Source organism: Elgaria multicarinata, chromosome 19, assembly GCF_023053635.1.
Source record: "Elgaria multicarinata webbii isolate HBS135686 ecotype San Diego chromosome 19, rElgMul1.1.pri, whole genome shotgun sequence".
Classification (NCBI taxonomy): Eukaryota; Metazoa; Chordata; class Lepidosauria; order Squamata; family Anguidae; genus Elgaria; species Elgaria multicarinata.
The window spans coordinates 3,470,514-3,488,627 of NC_086189.1; the positions used below are offsets into that span (position 1 = coordinate 3,470,514).

The 18,114-nt window shown below is 51.5% G+C and overlaps 1 protein-coding gene across 1 annotated transcript in view; it reads right to left on the minus strand.

Annotated features, from left to right (window-relative positions):
* ABCA2 (ATP binding cassette subfamily A member 2) overlaps positions 1 to 18,114 on the minus strand; it is an 84,334-nt gene that overhangs the window by 15,953 nt on the left and 50,267 nt on the right. Inside the window, exons 19-32 of the mRNA XM_063144914.1 lie at positions 17,164 to 17,368; positions 16,460 to 16,624; positions 15,464 to 15,644; positions 14,075 to 14,287; positions 12,199 to 12,395; positions 10,612 to 10,794; positions 9,375 to 9,559; positions 7,603 to 7,723; positions 7,176 to 7,466; positions 4,841 to 5,053; positions 3,950 to 4,052; positions 2,133 to 2,461; positions 506 to 719; positions 225 to 330 (exon numbers count right to left, since the gene is read on the minus strand). Of these exons, the coding sequence (XP_063000984.1) occupies positions 225 to 330; positions 506 to 719; positions 2,133 to 2,461; positions 3,950 to 4,052; positions 4,841 to 5,053; positions 7,176 to 7,466; positions 7,603 to 7,723; positions 9,375 to 9,559; positions 10,612 to 10,794; positions 12,199 to 12,395; positions 14,075 to 14,287; positions 15,464 to 15,644; positions 16,460 to 16,624; positions 17,164 to 17,368 (2,706 nt within the window). The remainder of the gene's footprint in view (positions 1 to 224; positions 331 to 505; positions 720 to 2,132; positions 2,462 to 3,949; positions 4,053 to 4,840; positions 5,054 to 7,175; positions 7,467 to 7,602; positions 7,724 to 9,374; positions 9,560 to 10,611; positions 10,795 to 12,198; positions 12,396 to 14,074; positions 14,288 to 15,463; positions 15,645 to 16,459; positions 16,625 to 17,163; positions 17,369 to 18,114) is intronic.

Below are 18,114 nucleotides of genomic sequence, written 5' to 3' on the forward strand. Positions count from 1 at the left end.
GCTTGAAGCGCCATTAGGCTGGCGTTTTTAGCAGTTTGAGCCCAACTCTTTGGCGGTCGACATCACCCACCACTGGAACGCAGCTGCCAGCAGCTGGTCTGGAATGGATTCGATGCTTGTGCGGAAAGAGGGGCCCGCCCCCGCCCCCTTGGAGCCAACCAAGCTCTCCCGGTCCGGCCCTACCACCCCACGAAACAGACCGAAACACAACCGGGGCGTCCTACCTGGGCGGTTCTCCGGACAGCGATTTTCCGCACCATGGGAGGAGCTTTGGCCCCAAAGGATGCTGGGATGGATTTTTGGATATTGCCAAAGGTGACCGCTCCGTACCTGAGGGGGAGAGAGAGAGAGAGAGAGGGAGGGAGGGAGAAGCACACTGCTGTCAGACACAAGGAGTAAGATTTGAAATTTGCACAACTGGGGAACAGAGGGAGCTGCCTCATCTCTCCTCCTTTTAGAAGGCTGCCTTCCCTCCCGTTGCCCCCACCCCATGAGACACACACACCTGTGCAGCCGAAAGCGGTCCGACGTATAGAGCAAGTACTCAGAGACGTTGCGCCCCGTGATGTCCACCAGGATGTCACCCGTCACCACCTTCATCTGGCGCGGGTGGCCGCCGACCCCGCTGGGGCAGGAGAAACCCGTGCCTTGCATGGAGCAGGTGCACTTGATGGGTTCGTGGATGACGCTGGGCAGGGACGGGGCGGAGGTGACGGCTTCTGTGGGGAGACGAGCAAGACGAGCTGGGCCCAGAACCGAGGGTGGCGCCCTGCGCAGCGGCACCCTGAATCCAGCGGGGCTGTTTCTGCACTGCTCATCCCAGGGCCTTCCAGGGTGGAAGCCATTAAAACGGCGCAGGAGAGTGAAATATGTGCAAAGTTTCTATGAATCCAATGTGAACTAAAGACTTTTGGAGACGTGGTAGATGTTCAGAGTGGAGCCAGCTAGGGTGGCAGTCTGTGGAACACGGAGCTAAGTATTTCTCTGTCCTGTCACCTTTGTGGCAGCAGTTGGGCCCCACGAAAGTGGGGGTGGAGTGCGGGTTTTCCGCCCCTTTTACAGGAAGCGTAAAAATGCGCATCTGCATGATACATCAAGCAGCGGTGAGCTTTCGGATTTATTTAAAAGAAAGGAAAACCCTCTGCCGCCATGTACCTCGTAGGTAAGCCCCCCACCCCCACCCCCCTTTAAAAGCCAGGACTCAGCTGCACTGTTCACTTCACCGCTGCCGCTACCCAGCCCTGAAATCTCCCAATTCAAGTCACGCAGAAATGAGCACCATTTGGGGCAGGAAAGCAGGACAGAAATTTTAATAAATTAACAAACACACATACATAAACCCCCCAGATATTCCCAGCTAAAAGGAAATCAGATAGTTCAGATACCAAAGTTAGCTCATTTAAGAAGCAGGAGCTACCAACCAATGTTCAAAGAAAGGAAAAAAAACACCATCTTGAAATAGTCACTCTCTCACTCTCTCTCAGAAAAAAGAACCCCTTTTACTCTCAACCTCTCCAATTAAAATTGACCTCCACCGATTAATCAACTAACATTTTAGTTGATTAATCTACCGATTAAGCCCATTAAAATCATGTGGCCCCACTTAAATCTCTTGTGTCATGAACTCTGATGAGGTTTTATCATCAAGACTCCAACTTTGATGGTGCTGCCTGTGAAAAAGGAGGAATGGGGGTGTTCCTGAGTAATTTATTTAGGGCGCAATCGTACGCACGTTTAGACAGAAGAAAGTCCTACAACTCCCAGCATTCCATGGCTGGCTGGGGAATGATGGGAATTGTAGGACTTTCTTCTGCCTAAACAAGCGTAGATTGCGCCCTTACTTATTTATCTATCCCACCTTTCCGCCAAGAAACAGCACTCAAGGCCGTTAACGATTCAATCAGGTTTAAAAACAAAATCTTAATTAAAACATAGCATAAAAACAAATAAAGATGCATTTTAAAAACACAACAGCAACAAAGAAATAAGCAGCACTGATCTATTCTCGCCAATAGAACAGAACGGCGGTTTTGGCCGCAGCGATGGCGCTTATTCCGAAACCAGCTGGAATTCTCAACCTCCGGGAAGCCTCTGGCCCCCTTTGCCCCAACGAGGGGTTTCCCAGGGCTTACCTTTGACGGTGGGCGGGTAGGTGGTGGAATTCCAGGCCCGGAGCAAGTCCTCGTCCAGGGAGAAGGGGTAGTCGGAGGGGGCGGGGGACGGAGGGGGCGGCACGAAGTTGGAGAGGGGCAGGCCCTGGGTGAAGGAGTCCACGCACATGGCGTCGAAGTACTTGGCTGCCAACATCTTGGACTCGTTGCTGTTGAGGTTCAGGGACTGCACCAGCTGGTCCAAGGTGCTGTTGAACGCCGTTTTCAGCACGCAGGTGGCGCCCACCCCTGAGGGCAGGTAGAAGGTCCCGACCACCTGTTGGGGGCTGGCATCCGGCGACCACTTCAGCCTGCAAGTTGTGGTGGGTTTGGGAGTTCCCCAACCCCACAAAGGGAAGAACGTCCGTTAGAAGGGATATCGTTCGAATGCTTTTCTCCCCCAGCCCTCAACTCAAAGGAACAGAAGGATTTTTCAGAGCAGGCAAGAACAAAAGATTCGCCAAGCTGGACACTGACGGAGGCCGGTGGAGTTCGGAAGCTGGGAAACCGTCATCGCCCAGGGGAGGCGCGTGGGTCCGATTTCGTTGGGGCAGTGATTCCGCTCTGGGTATCAGTCAGAACCAGCCAGAACTCTAAAGGAGCTCTCCAAGGTGCTGAACCCTAACCCTAAAATAGGGCCTGCAGCTTGGATCGTTCCGTTAAGAGTCCTGGCTGGTTCTGGCTGAAACCCAGACCGGATTCACTGCCCCACGGACATCGGAGTCACCAGAACGGATTCACCGCCCCAACAAATTTGGACTCCCCCGCCTCCCCAGGTGATGACGGTTTCCCAGCTTCCACTTCCATCATTCCTGCACCTGACGAAGTAGATTTCGCCCACGAAAGCTCAGGGCTTAATAATAAAACTTGGTTCATCTTTACGGTCCCACCACCTCAGAAACCGGAGGTTCTTATTCAACCTGGTGCCCCCCAGGTGTGTACTTCTTCCCTTTCCCCTCCACATCCCCTTTTTGTGTCTTTTTAGACTGTGGGCCTGCAGCCACGGATGCTTCTCTTTTTACGGACTGATTCTAAGCCACTCCAGGAGCCGTTTTTGGCCCAGGAGCAGGACAGAAACACTTTAAATGCCTAATAAGGGATACAGCCAACGGCCACGCCGGCTGCAAGAGACGGGGTCTGAAGTCCGGCACACCGGGGGTGGGGGTGGGGAGTGCCAGCCTGGTGAAGGCTGCATGGCGGAGTCAAGGGTCAGCCACTGACGGACACACACACACACACATCATGAATGGATGAAACCACCCCTTTAAAAATAATAAATAAACTCAGCTGGCTGCCATCTTTGCAGCTCAGGACAATCGCTCTACATGCTCAAAGATCCCTTGGATGGATCCCTTGGTGAGTGGCACAGGCTGTTCTTAAGGGAGAGCTGCCAGAGTTAACCAAAGCAGCCAAGGACCAACCTACCCACAAGGTTCCCTTCATGCGCAGATGCCAAAGCTGAGAGGAGTGAGCCATCTCTCAGGCGAAAGGCATCATGGGATACCAATATGGCTGCTAGGCCTTTCTGCCTGTGGGGACACCCTTCCCCCCCCCCCGCAAGGCAGAGAAGGGTGGGTCCCCATCTGCCATTGCCGAGTTCCCTCAAGGTGGAGGAGAAGAGGTGTTGGGCAGGAAGATATCAGCCAGCAGCCTGAGAAGCATTTTCCCATCACAGAAAAGTTGCAACTAGGAAAATTCTCCTCCCTACATACACAACCCATAAAACACCATCAGGGCCTCTCTGGGTCGGGAGCTGGCGGCCCCATCGGACGGGGAAAAGGAAACCGTCGGGCCCTCACCGGTACTCGTGCCGTTCCTCATTGGCGTACGGGATGAAGTTGCCTTTCGGTTGGGTGTAGTTGTGGTACTGCGATGGCGAGAGGGTGAGGGGAGGCAGGTCTCCTGCGGAGGAAGCGGGGAAACACAACATCTGCCCCAACGGCTTTGGAGCTCCGGGAAACGACCGTGGATATCGGGACATCCTCAAGCGCTACAGGGCCGGACCCAGATGCAAACTCTGCCCCCGTATCTGCTGCAAAATGCCACCCGCAACCCAGGGCTCACCTTGCAACGCCACAATGCTCCACCACTTGCGGGCAATGCCCTACCGCTGCCCATCATACCACGCGATTCACGGAAGCTTAAGCCAGAATAAACATTGTGAGCCTTCACGGTGCCACAAGGCTCCTGGTTGTTTTTACAAGTGAACCCAGGATCGACACAATGGAGAGGATGGCCGAAAAATTAAACCAGAGAAACGGGACAGCAACAAATCAAAGGCCCGGCAAAATAAAAGTGTGTTTATCGATCTTGTGGGAATCGTTACTGCAGAGACCAAAGAAGTTTCTAGGGCCAGGAATTTCCCCGCAAAAAGGCTTTGCTCCTGGGCTGCTCCTTGTCTCCCTGCCTTTGTGGTATAAGGGCCAATGAAGTGCAGTGGTTAGTGTGTTGGGCTGGGGAGATCTGAGTTCGAGTCCTTACTCAGCCGTGAAGCTCACTGGGTAACCTAGAGTCTCAGCCACCGACTCTCAGCCTAGCCTACCTCAGAGGATCATGGGCTCCTTGGAGGAAAAGCAGGGATATAAACGTAGAACTATAAATGAAATGAATGAAAACTAGACTTTGCGTTTAATCTGGCTTCCCAGAGCACCAGCTGTGGGGGAGCCTTTCCCAGGAGGAAGGGCACGCACCTATCTCGGGCACGGAGAGAGCCACCGTCATGGCCACGCAGACGAAAAATGCGGGCAGCAGGATCTGGGAGAAGAGCGCCTTGGTGTTGCGCTTGGCGCAGTGGAAGCGCTTGACGATCAGCCCGTGGAACTGGCGGAGTTTCAGCCAGGAGCCCTCCAGCTTGAAGCTGCCCTGGCCGGCCAGCGTGGGCTCCTCCAAATCGGCCTCTTGGTCTGCAGCGGGGAAGAGCAAAGGGGCAAGAGAGACTGAGGCCTCACTCACTCACTCTCTCTGGCACGTAACGCTGACCCACGGGGAGGGAGGCAGGAGGACGTCGCTTCAGTTCACAAAGCGCCCGGAAACGCCCGGTTTGCAATCCCAAATGCAAATTTCCTCCGAAAATGTTCACAGACTCCTGAACTTGCGTTCACATTCACATAACGTGTACTTGAAAAAGGCAAAATTTTCTCAAAATGCACAAGTTTTCAGGGACTGAAATCTACTTTGGATAGCCCGAAAGGGTGCTCCGCATTAATGAATGACGTACGCCTAGAAAACCTGCGGGCCACGAGGATTGTCAGAAGAGCCGCACCCCCCTTTTTCTATCGCTCAGAGGAGTGAATGCCTCTTCAGAGGTTTAATACTAGTCCCTAAATGAAAGCCAAAAGGCTTTTATACTCTCACATTGGAAGGACAAATCCACACCTCCCATAATGCAATGGATTGAGGACCCAATAACTTTTGGACGGAAGATATATAGACTTGCAAGTGGATAGATATGCAGATATCTGGTCTGCAGTCGTTAGAACATAAGAACATAAGAAGAGCCCTGAGGCTGGATCAGACCAAGGGTCCATCTAGTCCAGCACTCTGTTCACACAGGGGCCGACCAGCCATCGGCCAGGGACCAACAAGGCAGGACATGGTGCAACAGCACCCTCCCGCCCATGTTCCCCAGCAGCTGGTGCACACATGCTTATTGCCTCTGATACTGGAGATGGCACACATCTATCAGGGCTAGCAGCCATTGATAGCCTTTGCCTCCAGGAATTTATCCAACCCCTTTTAAAGCCATCCAAATTGGTGGCCATCACTACATCTTGTGGTAGTGAGTTCCATCATTTAACTATGCGCTGTGTGAAGAAGTCCTTCTTTTTATTTGTCCTGGATCTCTCATCCATCAGCTTCATGGGGTGACCTTTGCATAACTCTCTCCCCCACCCCCTTTTTTTTAATGAACATAATGGAAAATGACGATAATCTTATATACATAATGTATGGTTATTGTTTTTCATTTTCACAATCTATTTTCTGTCTGTTTTGTTGATATTCACAATAGAAAATAAAGAATTATATACAAATACCTTAAAAAAATCTGCAAAGGGTGAGAAGAAGCATTCCTGCGCCCCTCTCAAATGCCTCTTCTCTGCTGCCACCACCCCTACTGTTGCGGCACACGGGACAACCTCTAAGTTCAAAGGCTGCGTCCTTCACGAAATTATAAGGGGAACAGAGGCAGTAAGCCTGTGGGCACCAGCTGCTGGGGAACATGGGTGGGAGAGTGCTGTTGCACTCCTGTCCTGCTTTGTTGGTCCCTGGACGATGGCTGGTTGGCCTCTGTGTGAACAGAGTGCTGGACAAGACGGACCCTGGGTCTGATCCAGCCTCAGGGCTCTTCTGATGTCCTTATGGGAGGGTGCTGTTGTCTTCCACTGGTAATCCACCTGTGTTTCCCCACCACTTCTTCCATGCACGAAGGCAACTTGTGGCCCTCCAAATGTTTTGGCCAACCACTCCCATCAACCCTTGGCAGCATAGCCAACAGCAAGGGATCATGGGAGTTGTAGGCCCAAAGATCTGGAGGTCCACCAATGGGCCGCTCCTGTGCCAAGTGCACTGTTACAGACAGGACGAAGCACAATATCCCTCCCTGGTGTGGAAGGCCTGCTGCAACGCTACTTCTCGCTAAGAGCAATGGTTCATCAGGGTGGATGCTTTAGGGTGGATTCCTGCTTTGAGCAGGGGGTTGGACTTGATGGCCTTGTAGGCCCCTTCCAACTCTGCTATTCTATGATTCTATGATTCTAGGGCTAAGCGCCGTCTGTGTGGAAACACCCAAGTACACCTTTTGCTTCTGAGCCATCATTTTTAATCACACGTGGAAATTAAAGTCTCCTGCAATCAGGCGACGACCCTAATTAAAAAACAAGGGGTATCCAAAAACGTAGGCTTTCCAGGTAGAGCACCTGCCACTGCCAACCCCCCACCCCAGCCCCCGCAGCTCAGAAGGCCTGACTCTCCTTGCCCCTGCCCACCCCCCAGGGGAACACACGAGGTCTCTCGCGTGTTACAAACCTTGCAGACTGACGTTATCAGGGTCTTGCGGGTTATCAAACAACGGAGAGTAATCCCCATAGAACTCCGAATAAGGCCCACCTTCATCGCCGCGCACTGAGCCGGCCGAAGACGAGGAGCGCAGCGACGACTGAGACTGGGCCAGTTTGGCACAGGCAAGCAGGTTGCCCCGATCCGCCTCCGGCTTCTCATGCGCCTCTGAGCCCAGAAGAGCTTCTCCGTTGGCCTCGGGCTTGGGGCCCAGCTGCAGGTCGGGCAGCGGCAGGGCGTCCTTTTTGGACTCTTTCACGTCTGCAAAGGATGGAGGGAAGAGAGAGAGGGAGAAACGGTGGTCCGCCGAGGTACCCGCAGGAGAAGGCGGTGGCATCTGGGGTTCCCAACCGGGAACTGCAGAGAGCGGGCAAGGCTCTTGCGTCTCAGCCCTTACCCACATCGCTGTTCTCGAGGGACTGATCTTCCTCTGAGACCTTGAGGAAAACCTCTTCCAGGGTGGTGTCCATCAGCCCGAAACTGGTCAGCTCCAGATCATCCAGACTGTGCTCCAGGTGCTACAAAGAAGGTTGAGGAGGGATGAGAGAAAGGAGAACACACACACCCGGGCTGAGTTGGCCTTGGAAGCAGCCACCAGCTTCCTTAGTGACGGGATGCCGGATAGTGACGGGATGCCGGATCAGCCGAAAGCCCCCCACTCACGCGGATCATCCAGGCACAAGATCACGCCGAGAGATGCTCTTGATGGGACGTCTCCCCGTTTGGGAGGGGCACAAGACTGTTCCCCATCATGTGACCTAAACTTATGGAATTGGCGGCCGCCCCATGTGCGGATTGCCCCCTCAAGGGGCCTGGTGCTCTGAGGACTGTTCCCTCCTTTAAGGGCTATCTACTCCAAGTCCTGCCCCCCGGCCAGCATTCCCCACCATGGTGAGATGTCATAGATTCCTATTTAGATCACAGTTAAAGTTTCTAAATTGGCACCTGTACATACACACTTGCATATTCAAATCTTATGCAAATTAGTGCCCTCTTTTTGGACCATGTGTAAGAGGCCACGCTAGTGCCACTGGGGAGAGGCAAATCCCCGGAGGAGTATAGGTCTACCAAAGGCTACTAGTCCCGGTGGCCAACAGAGCCTCCAGCTTCAATTCCAGCCACTAGGGGGAGCTGCTCCCTTCATGGGTCCTTTTGGGCTCCTCAGCAGCATCAGTTTGGCCATTCTGGGAATCAGGACAGCGGTTTGGATCCACCTTCCCCAACCTCGTGCCCTCCAGATGTTTTGGGGGACAACTCCCCACATTCCTGGTCCATGGCCATGCTGGCTGGGGCAGATGGGAACTGTAGTCCAAAACAGCTGGAGGGCAGTATGTTGGGGAAGGCTGCACAAGACAGGCCTTTGGTCTTTTGTGGGTATGCTAAAACTTTGCTAACCGTGTCCCCAGGGAGGCACCCCAAAGTCAGAGCATCTTGTGGCAATGTTGACCACACTTCCGTTGGGACTAGTTTAGGGATTTCAATATATTAAGCATTAGGGATGCTTAATATATTGGGGATGCTTAATAAGTTTAGGGATTTCAATATATTAAATTAGGCCCCTGCCCTCGCCAGGAAATCTGGCCCTTTTTGCTATTGCCGGATTTCCGCGGCAGCCCCAACTCGGCTAGCATTTGCGAGCAGAGCTGTGGGTTTTTCCTGACATCCAGGAACTTATTTTGTTGTTGTTTTAAAAAAATTGTGTGGGATTAGAAATTTGTGCAAATTGCAGCTCCAGTTTGTGTAATTTGCACAAATGTTGGCTGTAAATTGCACAAATCATAAGTGCAATTTGCTCACATTTCTCTTTACGCATATATAAAAAGGCTGGAAACCCTTTGCACTGGCCTGGCTCAATGCAGCTTGCGAGGAAACAAGCCAAAGCCCAACTCAATCTGCATTGAAGGCAGGTCAGCAGACTCCACCGGGTGGATTCTTCCGGCGTCCCTGAGGAGAGGCATGACGAGTGCAAGCAATATCACGTCTGTGTTCGGCTGTTCACAAAATTTAAACAGCATCTATATTCCCACACCCAGGCCTTTGGGAAGCGGGGTGGGTGGGGGTGGGACAGCTCCGAAATTCAAATCCTATGTGCCCTATGTGCCACCCCCCCCACACACTGCTTCCTGCCGTAGCCTCCTCCACCCCCTCCCTGATTTTGCGCATTCATACCTGGAATAACCGTTCGAAACAGCCCTTCTTGACCGCCTCGCTGGGGAGGATGTAGGAGAGCTCCGTGTTGGTGTTTGAGATGAGGAGGCAGGAAGCCACGTACTTCTTGATGAACTGCGTGACCCGCACTTCGGAGCAGGGGCTGATGGCGGAATGGCAGGGGGCGCTGTGCGTCTGCCCAGAGTCTAAAGAAAAGCAGGGAAGGCGAGACGGAGAGAGAGGCCTGGCTGAAGGGAGCTTTGCACCTCATCGACGCGTGGGCAGGGTGGGGAAGCGATTCTGGGCGGGCAACAGGACCAGAAGAACAGGGGCAGAGAGGACCAAGGGGAAAAGGGCCCTCAGAGCGCCGGAAAGGGTGCAGGAAAGAGCAACCAAGGGGTTTGCAGTGGCTTCCTTAGGAGGAAAGGCCAGGGCATTCGCAGCGTTACATTCAGAGGGGGAAGAGAAATGAAGTGAAGGTTAGGGTTGGGAGGGGAATGAGAGAGGTTGATAAAATCATACACAGTTTACACATACTGCTAGAATTTGGGGTCACTCAATCCAATTGATGGGCAGATGATTCAAGATGGACGGAAGAAGGTGCTTCTTCACTTAACACATATTGACACATAATTTGTGTAATAGCGGCCATGAGTTTAGGTGGCTTTAAAACAGAGTAAGATAAACTGGGAAGGAAGAGGGGGGGTCTCTCAATGGCCACTAGCCGTGGTGGCTTAGTGGAACCTCCATGTTCACAGTCAGCGTGCCAGAAGCAGAGGACAAACAAAGAAGAGCTGCCCTGCATGTGAGACAGCCACACAGTGGATTCACACAACACGCTACCCACACTCAGTGGGTTGTTTGTTGAAGTGTGGGTTAGAGTGGTCTGAACCCAAGATGTTTTCAGTAGCCATGCAGGGGGGCTTATCTGTCTCGAACAGGCCACCTTGAGAACCCAGGGTTTGTTGTTGGGTTGTTCAGGGTGGTTAACAAGCCATCCTGTGGGAAATGTCCTGGGTTCAGACAACACACTAACCCACACTTCAACAAATAACCCACGGTTCAACAACAACTCATACTCAACCAGTGTGTGTAGGTTGGCGTGTTGCGTGAATAGCAGCATTGTCAACTTGCTCTGGGGGGAAAAAGAAGAAAAGAACTGCGGTTCATTCCTACTGGGAGCCTAATCCCATTTCCTGTTGCAAGGGCTGCTGGGAAGGAGGCCGGAGGCCACCGAGGCCAGGGCAGCCATGCTTACCCGCATTGGTTCGGGAGTCCGACTGCTTCTTCACGACCGTCAGCTTGTACCCGTCGCCATAGGTGCCCTTCAGAAAGAGGGGGGACCCACAGCACTTCAGTTTGCCATGGGAGATGATGGCGATGCGGTCCCCCAGGAGGTCCGCCTCATCCATGTGGTGCGTTGAGAGCAGGATGGTCCTTCCTGTGGGGAGGGGGCGGTGTGAACGGCAGGGCCACAGAGCCTCCCCCAGAGACCACAGCCAATGAAACACCCATAGAGATGGAGGAATACTTGCTCCACTGAGGTCCTTACTGGTGTAAAATTGAACTGGGCTTCCTCTCTTAACTTTTCAATGTTTTCACCATAGAGATGACATGGGATAGAAAGGCACTACTTTGTGCATAGAGAATTATGGCCATTGCCCTATCAGCATCCGCCATGTTTTATTAGAGTGGCTACCATTTTTCTCTCTCCCCAGAATAACCCTCCAAATGGGGCACTGGGTGTTGGTGGTAGTGGTGGGGAAAATGGCAAACCAGCCAATCAGAGTGCGGGAAGTCCAATTAGCCCCCTCACGGAAAACCACATGCCCCATCCCTGAAATGTGAAAGGGGGGGAACATTTATTTATTTCATTCATTTATTACATTTCTATCCTACTTTTATTTTTCCTGCTGCAAGGAGCCCAGGATAGCTTATATGCTGCTCCTCCTCCTCCTCCTCCTCCTCTCCATTTCATCCTCACAGCAACAACCCTGTGAGGGAGGTCAGGTTGAGAGTCACTGAATAGACCAAAGTCTCTGAGTGAGCTTCCATGGCTGAGTGGGGACTTGGACCCGGATCTCCAGAGTCTCACTCCAACACTCTAACCACTACACCACACTAGCTCTTGATTTCATGTTTTTAAAAAGGTGAATGGACATTTAAGACTGGGCCAAACTTTTGAGTCAAGCACTCAGTGTCAGTGCAACGTGTTTGGGAATTGGAGGGGGGAAAGCCTTTTGAGATCATTTAGATAATAAATTAGACCTTTTGAGTGTGTGTGTGTGTGTGTGTTGCAGGGGAGGAGCCCACCCTGGTAGGTGGGCTTCTCTCTCCTCCAGGCATTTCTTGGCAGAGGACCCTTTCCCCCACCCCATTAGAGATGATACAGCAATATTGCTTCATTGACTTGGATAGAGGTGGGAACAACCCAAAATGGCTGATGGGGTGGGGTAAGAAAAGTGAGAATCCAGGGAGCGGGTGGGGTGGGGGCGCTTCCAACATGCCCCAAACACTTTTTGAAAGTGTCAGATGTGCCCACCGGCCCCAAACGATTGCCTCCCCATGATTTAGGGCATCTAAATGTTTCCTGGAAAACCCACACAGCTATGAAAAGGTCTGAGGCAGATCTTTCAGCTATCCAACCCCACGAAAGAGCCAGGCCTCTGTGCTGAACATGGAGAGGGCAGGAGCGCCTCCAGACAAACGATGCCTCCTTTCGAAATTTTAGATCACTCGAGTATAAGCGAAGCCGCGTGGCGCAGGAGAGGGTGAAAGGCGGCAATGTCTCTCGTCTCGAGAGGCCTGGTAGAGGGGGGGGACAGGGACCCCCTTCATTTCTCACCTGGCTTATATTTGAGGATGAGGTCCCAAATCGCCCTCCGCGCATAGGGGTCCACGCCAGCAGTGGGCTCGTCGAGGATGACGGCCCTCGACCCCCCCACGAAGGCAATGGCCACCGACAGCTTCCTCTTCATCCCCCCCGAGAGGGTCTGTACCAACGAGTGGCACTTGTGGGTCAGCTCCAGGTCCTCAATCATCCTGGAGAAACGTAACGGGAGGGAGGGGTTTGAACACTCCAAGGTGGCTGAGGGCTCACTCCAGGGCTTGGGGGGCCCCCTCCAGGAAGATCCGACAGTCTCCAGCCCTCTCCCAAATCATGCGGGGTCAGGACCAGGCAGAACCTGAACTCAGAGCCGCCGCCTCCACCTGGGGTTTGCATCTGCGCCCCCGAGGTAAAGCTCCTGAGGTTTCAAAGTGGAAGAAGAAAGGGCAGTGAAGCCGAAGAGAAATACGTCCAAATGCAATCCAAGCCGTTGCTTGGGCAGTACTCAGGTATGTCTTCATTTGTCAGCCTCCCCCGTATTTTCTGTTTCTTGCCTACCACACTTCTTGCCTGCTACTTCCAATGTCCTCCTGCCTGCCTTTCTGTTACTAACCCACAGCATCCCCATAAGGGCTCAAGTTAAAGGAAGCCAGATTCCAGCTGGACATCAGGAAAAACTTCCTGACTGTTAGAGCAGTACGACAATGGAACCAGTTACCTAGGGAGGTGGTGGGCTCTCCCACACTAGAGGCCTTCAAGAGGCAGCTGGACAACCATCTGTCAGGGATGCTTTAGGGTGGATTCCTGCATTGAGCAGGGAGGTTGGACTCGATGGCCTTGTAGGCCCCTTCCAACTCTGCGATTCTATAAGAAGATGTACGAGGGGCTTGTTTCTGATTGCAAATCATCAGAATGTGCCCCGTTTGCAACCCCAAAGGGAAGCATCCTTAAAAAAACAAACACTTGCACATTTCTAAGCTCGCGCTTGCATGCAAAGAGGGCACATCCCACCCCCCCAAATATGCATGTTCGTACTTGAGAATGGGGGAAAGCAAGGACAGTTTTCCCTTTTGAAATGTGCTTTTTTCCTGTTCAATAAAAAGCAAACAGGTAGCAAACGAAGACGGGAGCGAGGCGCACCGAACTTCGGGGTGGGCTTCGGAGAATCTCAGCGCACTCAAGCCGCCGCAGTTCTCCCATCTTGACCTGTAACAAGCTCTTTGGGACCAGATTCCTCAGCTTGGACCACCTTGGCATGTGATGGCCTTTGCCGGAGGTTTTTGTGCTTGGCTCCTGTGTGATCTGCCCCCCATTTGGCTCAGCTCGGATTTGCAAACCAAGCCATGTTTTTTTTCCTGAAATCCAGGGACCTTTTCCTTATTTTTTATAAAAATTTGCAGAAATAGACATCTGCAAAAATTGTGGCCAAAATGTGTGAAAATTGCACAAAGTGCAGCTGAAATTTGGGCAAATTATGCACATTGCAATTTAAATTTGCCCAAATGTCTATTTCCAGGGGATGGACAAACCCCCAAACTGGAAAATCCACTAGCAAGCCTGACTCACTGCAGACCAAGTTGGGCCAACTAAAGGAAGAAGAGCCAAAGTCCAGGGGGCCAAGCCGATGAAAGCCCGTCAACCTCCAGCCCCCAACCCTATTCTTCCTAATTTGCAGAAATAGACATTTGCACGGATTGTGGCCAAGGTATTCTGTCACTCAACATGAGCTCAGCAAAAGTGCTGTTATCAGGTACTTCTCTCCTCTGCAAAGTACGTGGGGGATCCCAGGCTGAGTCTCCTCCTATGTGCTTCGTTGCCGAATCTGGGATGTGCACCCATGTGCACCCCCAAGAGTTATGGGAAAGAGGGCGACGGGCGACGCGGCACTGCCTACTTGTCCATCTCCTTGCGGATCTCCTCTTCCGCCATGCCCTTGAGCTGCGAGTAGAACCACAGGTGCTCCTCCACCGTCAGCTTGTCGAAAAGCACGTTATGCTGTGGGCACATGCCCAGGTTCTTCCGGATCTCGTCCATCTCGGTCCGGATGTCATGGCCATAAATGGTGGCCGAGCCAGAGGTCGGAGGAAAGAGACCCGTGAGGATGGACCTGAGTGGGAAGGGAGGGAGTGATGATGTCATCAAAAAGCATCTGCCTACCACCTACCAATCGAAAGGAGGTCATGGCGGTGGAAACAGTCACAGGGTTGACACACAGTTCTCTCCCTCACCCCCACCAAATTTGCCACCTCAGTGGCAAACTGAGGTATCTATTTTGGGTGCCCAAAATAAACAGAACTATTCCAAAACCATTCAAAAAATGTCATCTACCACCAAATTTTAGGCTGAAAGCTTGAATAATTTTCAAATTGCATTCGTTTGAGCATCCATCCAAGTATATTTAGGGAGTCTCCGAATCCACGTAACCACTGAGAAAAATCACATACTTTCCAGTAACTTATAGAACGTTTCATTTTGAAAAACGTAACGGGCAAATTCTTAGGCTGCATGACGTCAAAGGAGCAGCTGACCATCAATGGGTCACAATTGCTAAATGTTGAGTTCATACCTGCAATATAAATTTAGAGTGGTTTTGTAACCAGTTAATTAATGTCCCAATTTTATCCTTCTGCTCAGTGCCCACTACCTAGTGCATGTAGTCTTAAAAGCAGATCTATGGTCCTACCCTACGTAGGACCATAGTTCTCAGCGTACCCTTGGATGGTGGCCATGACATTTAAAAGCAGGTTTGAAACTGGTTTAAAATGTGTAGGGCCTGCAGAGCCAGAAAAATAGTTGGAAAAACTTCCAGAATTTGATTAGTAGAGGTATTATAAATATTTTTAGGCTGCCTTTAAGGGTAAAACCAGTATGGCCCCATTCAGAAGACACCTTAAACCACGGCTTTAACCACAGTGAATAAGGCTTTTTGCCTTTTTCACTGTGGTTTTGGCCATGGTTTAAGGTGTCTTCTGAATGGGGCCTATGTTTATTGTGCACATATCTTTCATGCTTTCCTTCTCACAGGCATAAGGTCTAGAATCTTGGTTTGTTTGTTGTTTTAAGAAAAACAAACAAACTGAGATTCTCAAGGTGCTGGTTAGAGTTTCTCCAGATTCACTCCCAATGAAGTCCTATCCATGACGGATGAAATTCAACGGGACCATTTCCTTTCCACTTGGTAGAACCTGCCCTCATTTAGACGCATTTGAGGGGGACATTGCCCCTCTACCAGCCACTGAAATCTGGCATTTGGGGCCCCTGTCGCCACAGCTGAATCACTCACATGGTAGTGGTCTTGCCGGCTCCGTTGTGACCCAGGAAGGACACGACCTGGTTCTCATAGAGGTTGAGGCTCAGCTTGTTCAAGGCCAGCTTCTTGTCCGTCTTGTAGATCTTGGTCAGTTTGTCCACACAGACCACCAGCGGAAGGTGAATCGGCTCTTCCTCAATGCCGCGGGTCTCCTCTGCACGCAAAACAAAACCAAGATGTTGGAGGGTGCGGACCATGATGGTACAGCAAAGGCATCACATATATCAACCACCCTGATATGACAGGTGGAACTTTAATGGAGACTTCTCCAACCTGCCGTCCTCCAGTTGCCGTCCTACAACTCCTAGTATCCCCAGACAGCATCCCTAAACCTACCAAGCTCGGGAACAGGGCAGGTAGGTGTATATAAAATGCAAGGTGTGGAGAGGTGCTCCATCCAAAACAGAACGGTCTCCAATTGGCCCAAAGTCCCCCTTTTCAACACGTTCTCTGTCTCTGCCGTTAACTTTTCTCTCAGTATCTCGTTTTTCCAACCTTAAGTTTGGTTCATCTTGAACTTTGGAAAATTTTCTAATCTTAGATTCCCAAACTTTGAGATTTTTTTTTAAGTTTGCATGAAAACTTGTGTGCATTTCCCCTGATAGATGCATTTTTGTAACTTCGCACAATATTCACATTTTTACAAGCAATTTCCCTTGTATAATACATTTTAATGTTATTTTCCCCAACACAGGTGTTTTTGTATTCATTTTATTTCAGAACTCCATTGCAAAATTTGGAGTAGTGCGAATTTCAAAGAGTTTCAGTTCGCAGATCGGTTCAGAAGTTCAAAACCAGGTGATTTCACATTTGAATGTGAATCAAACAAATTTCTCCCCAGTCCCAAGTCTCTACTTTCTCCTTTATAAAAGCAAGCAAACCGGCCCAGCGGGTTCTAATTTCTCCTGCAGATTCCCCCAGCCCAAGATGCGCTCCTCCCACTAGGCATCCGCTGCTGCCACGTCTTACCCAGCCTCCTGTTCTCCATGGCACAAGCTTGGTCTTCTTCCATCACGCTGAGGCGGGTGGTTCGCGACCAGGGCCACGTCCACTCCCATGCCTCCGTGCGGCCGTTTCCCAGCCAGTAGGATTTCTGCAACGGGAAATACCAGGGCCGGGGCAGGCCGTACATTCCTGGGGGGAGGAACAAGATTAGGCATGAACCCAGAGCCACAGCTAAAGACTCAGGTTGAGAAAAGGTGTGGAGACACAACCGGATCCCCCCAATTCCATCAGCCTGACCTTCTACTTTCTTGGCTTGGACTCTAAACTTTGAGTCTGGGAAACTGATGATTTTGTCTTTGATTTTGTCTCTCTGCCTAATGCAGGGGTGAAGAACGCAGGGGCAAAAGGGGTGGAGTCAGGGCAAAGGGGTGGAGTCGGGGCAAAGGGGGTGGAGTCGGGGCAAGGGCATGTGGCCCACCCCTGACTGTGCATAAGCCAATGAATATGCATACACACACACACACACACACACACACACACCCCTTTCTACCCAATAAAGGGGTAAGCAACCAGGGGACAGAGCCTACATCTGTGGCAACAGGAGATGGACAGATACTTCCAAAGGTCAGGTCTCACCCGCCGCCCCACGAAGATACGCATCCTCAGGACCACCAGCTGACCAGCAGGATGTTGGGTGCACCTGCAAGGCCTCCCCGCCCACCACATACCTGGGTGCACGGCTTCGATGTACCACGTCAGCACCCCGTAGACCACGGTGTCAATGATCAGCATCAGCATCGAAAGGAGGAGGTTGAAGTCGTCCCCTTCCACGGGCGACTGGCTGAAGGTGTGCCACTGAATGCCCACGCCCGCCACCTCGTAGAGGGCAAAGTACTTCGAACCCAGCCCAAAGGCCGTGGTGGACATAAGAGACTGGGAAAGAACAGCAGGCGAAAAGATCCAAAGGCATCAGCCGGGCCAAGGCATGTTTGCATATTTGTTAATTTAAACTACTTCTATACCCCTTGATATCATAAGAACTCTAAGCGGTTTACATACCAATGTAAAACCAAGGATAAATATATCTGAAGTGTTACAAAAACAGTAAAACAGAGCAATGTGATTATAAGAACTTCAGAAGAGCCCTGAGGCTGGATCAGACCAGGGGTCCTTCTAGTCCAGCATTCTACTCCCTCAGTGGCCAACTAGCTGTCAACCAGGGAGCAACAAAGCTGGACACAGTGCAACAACACCCTCCCACCCACGTCCCCCGACAGCTGGTATACATAGGCCTACAGCCTCTGATCCTGGATGTAGTATAGAGCCATCAGAACTAGTAGCCATGGATAGCCTTCTTCTCCTCCAAGAACTTGTCCATCCAAATTTAAAGCCATCTAGATTGGTGTCCATCACTACAGCTTGTGGGTGTGATGATTATAAGTCACAGAAAGACTAAAACTTGCCACAGTTTCCACCTCTTGGACCCATGTGGGAGAGCGTTCCAGAGGGTGCCTGGGCCCAGAAGGTCCACTGCGGTGGTGCTGTTATATGATGATACACTGCCGGTCGTGGGACGACCACAGTATACAATGTACAGACCAGGCTGGGTCTACGCCATGTAAGAACGCAATACGAAATTCCAAATAGAAATTGGGAGGGTGGTATAAACCCTGCACACA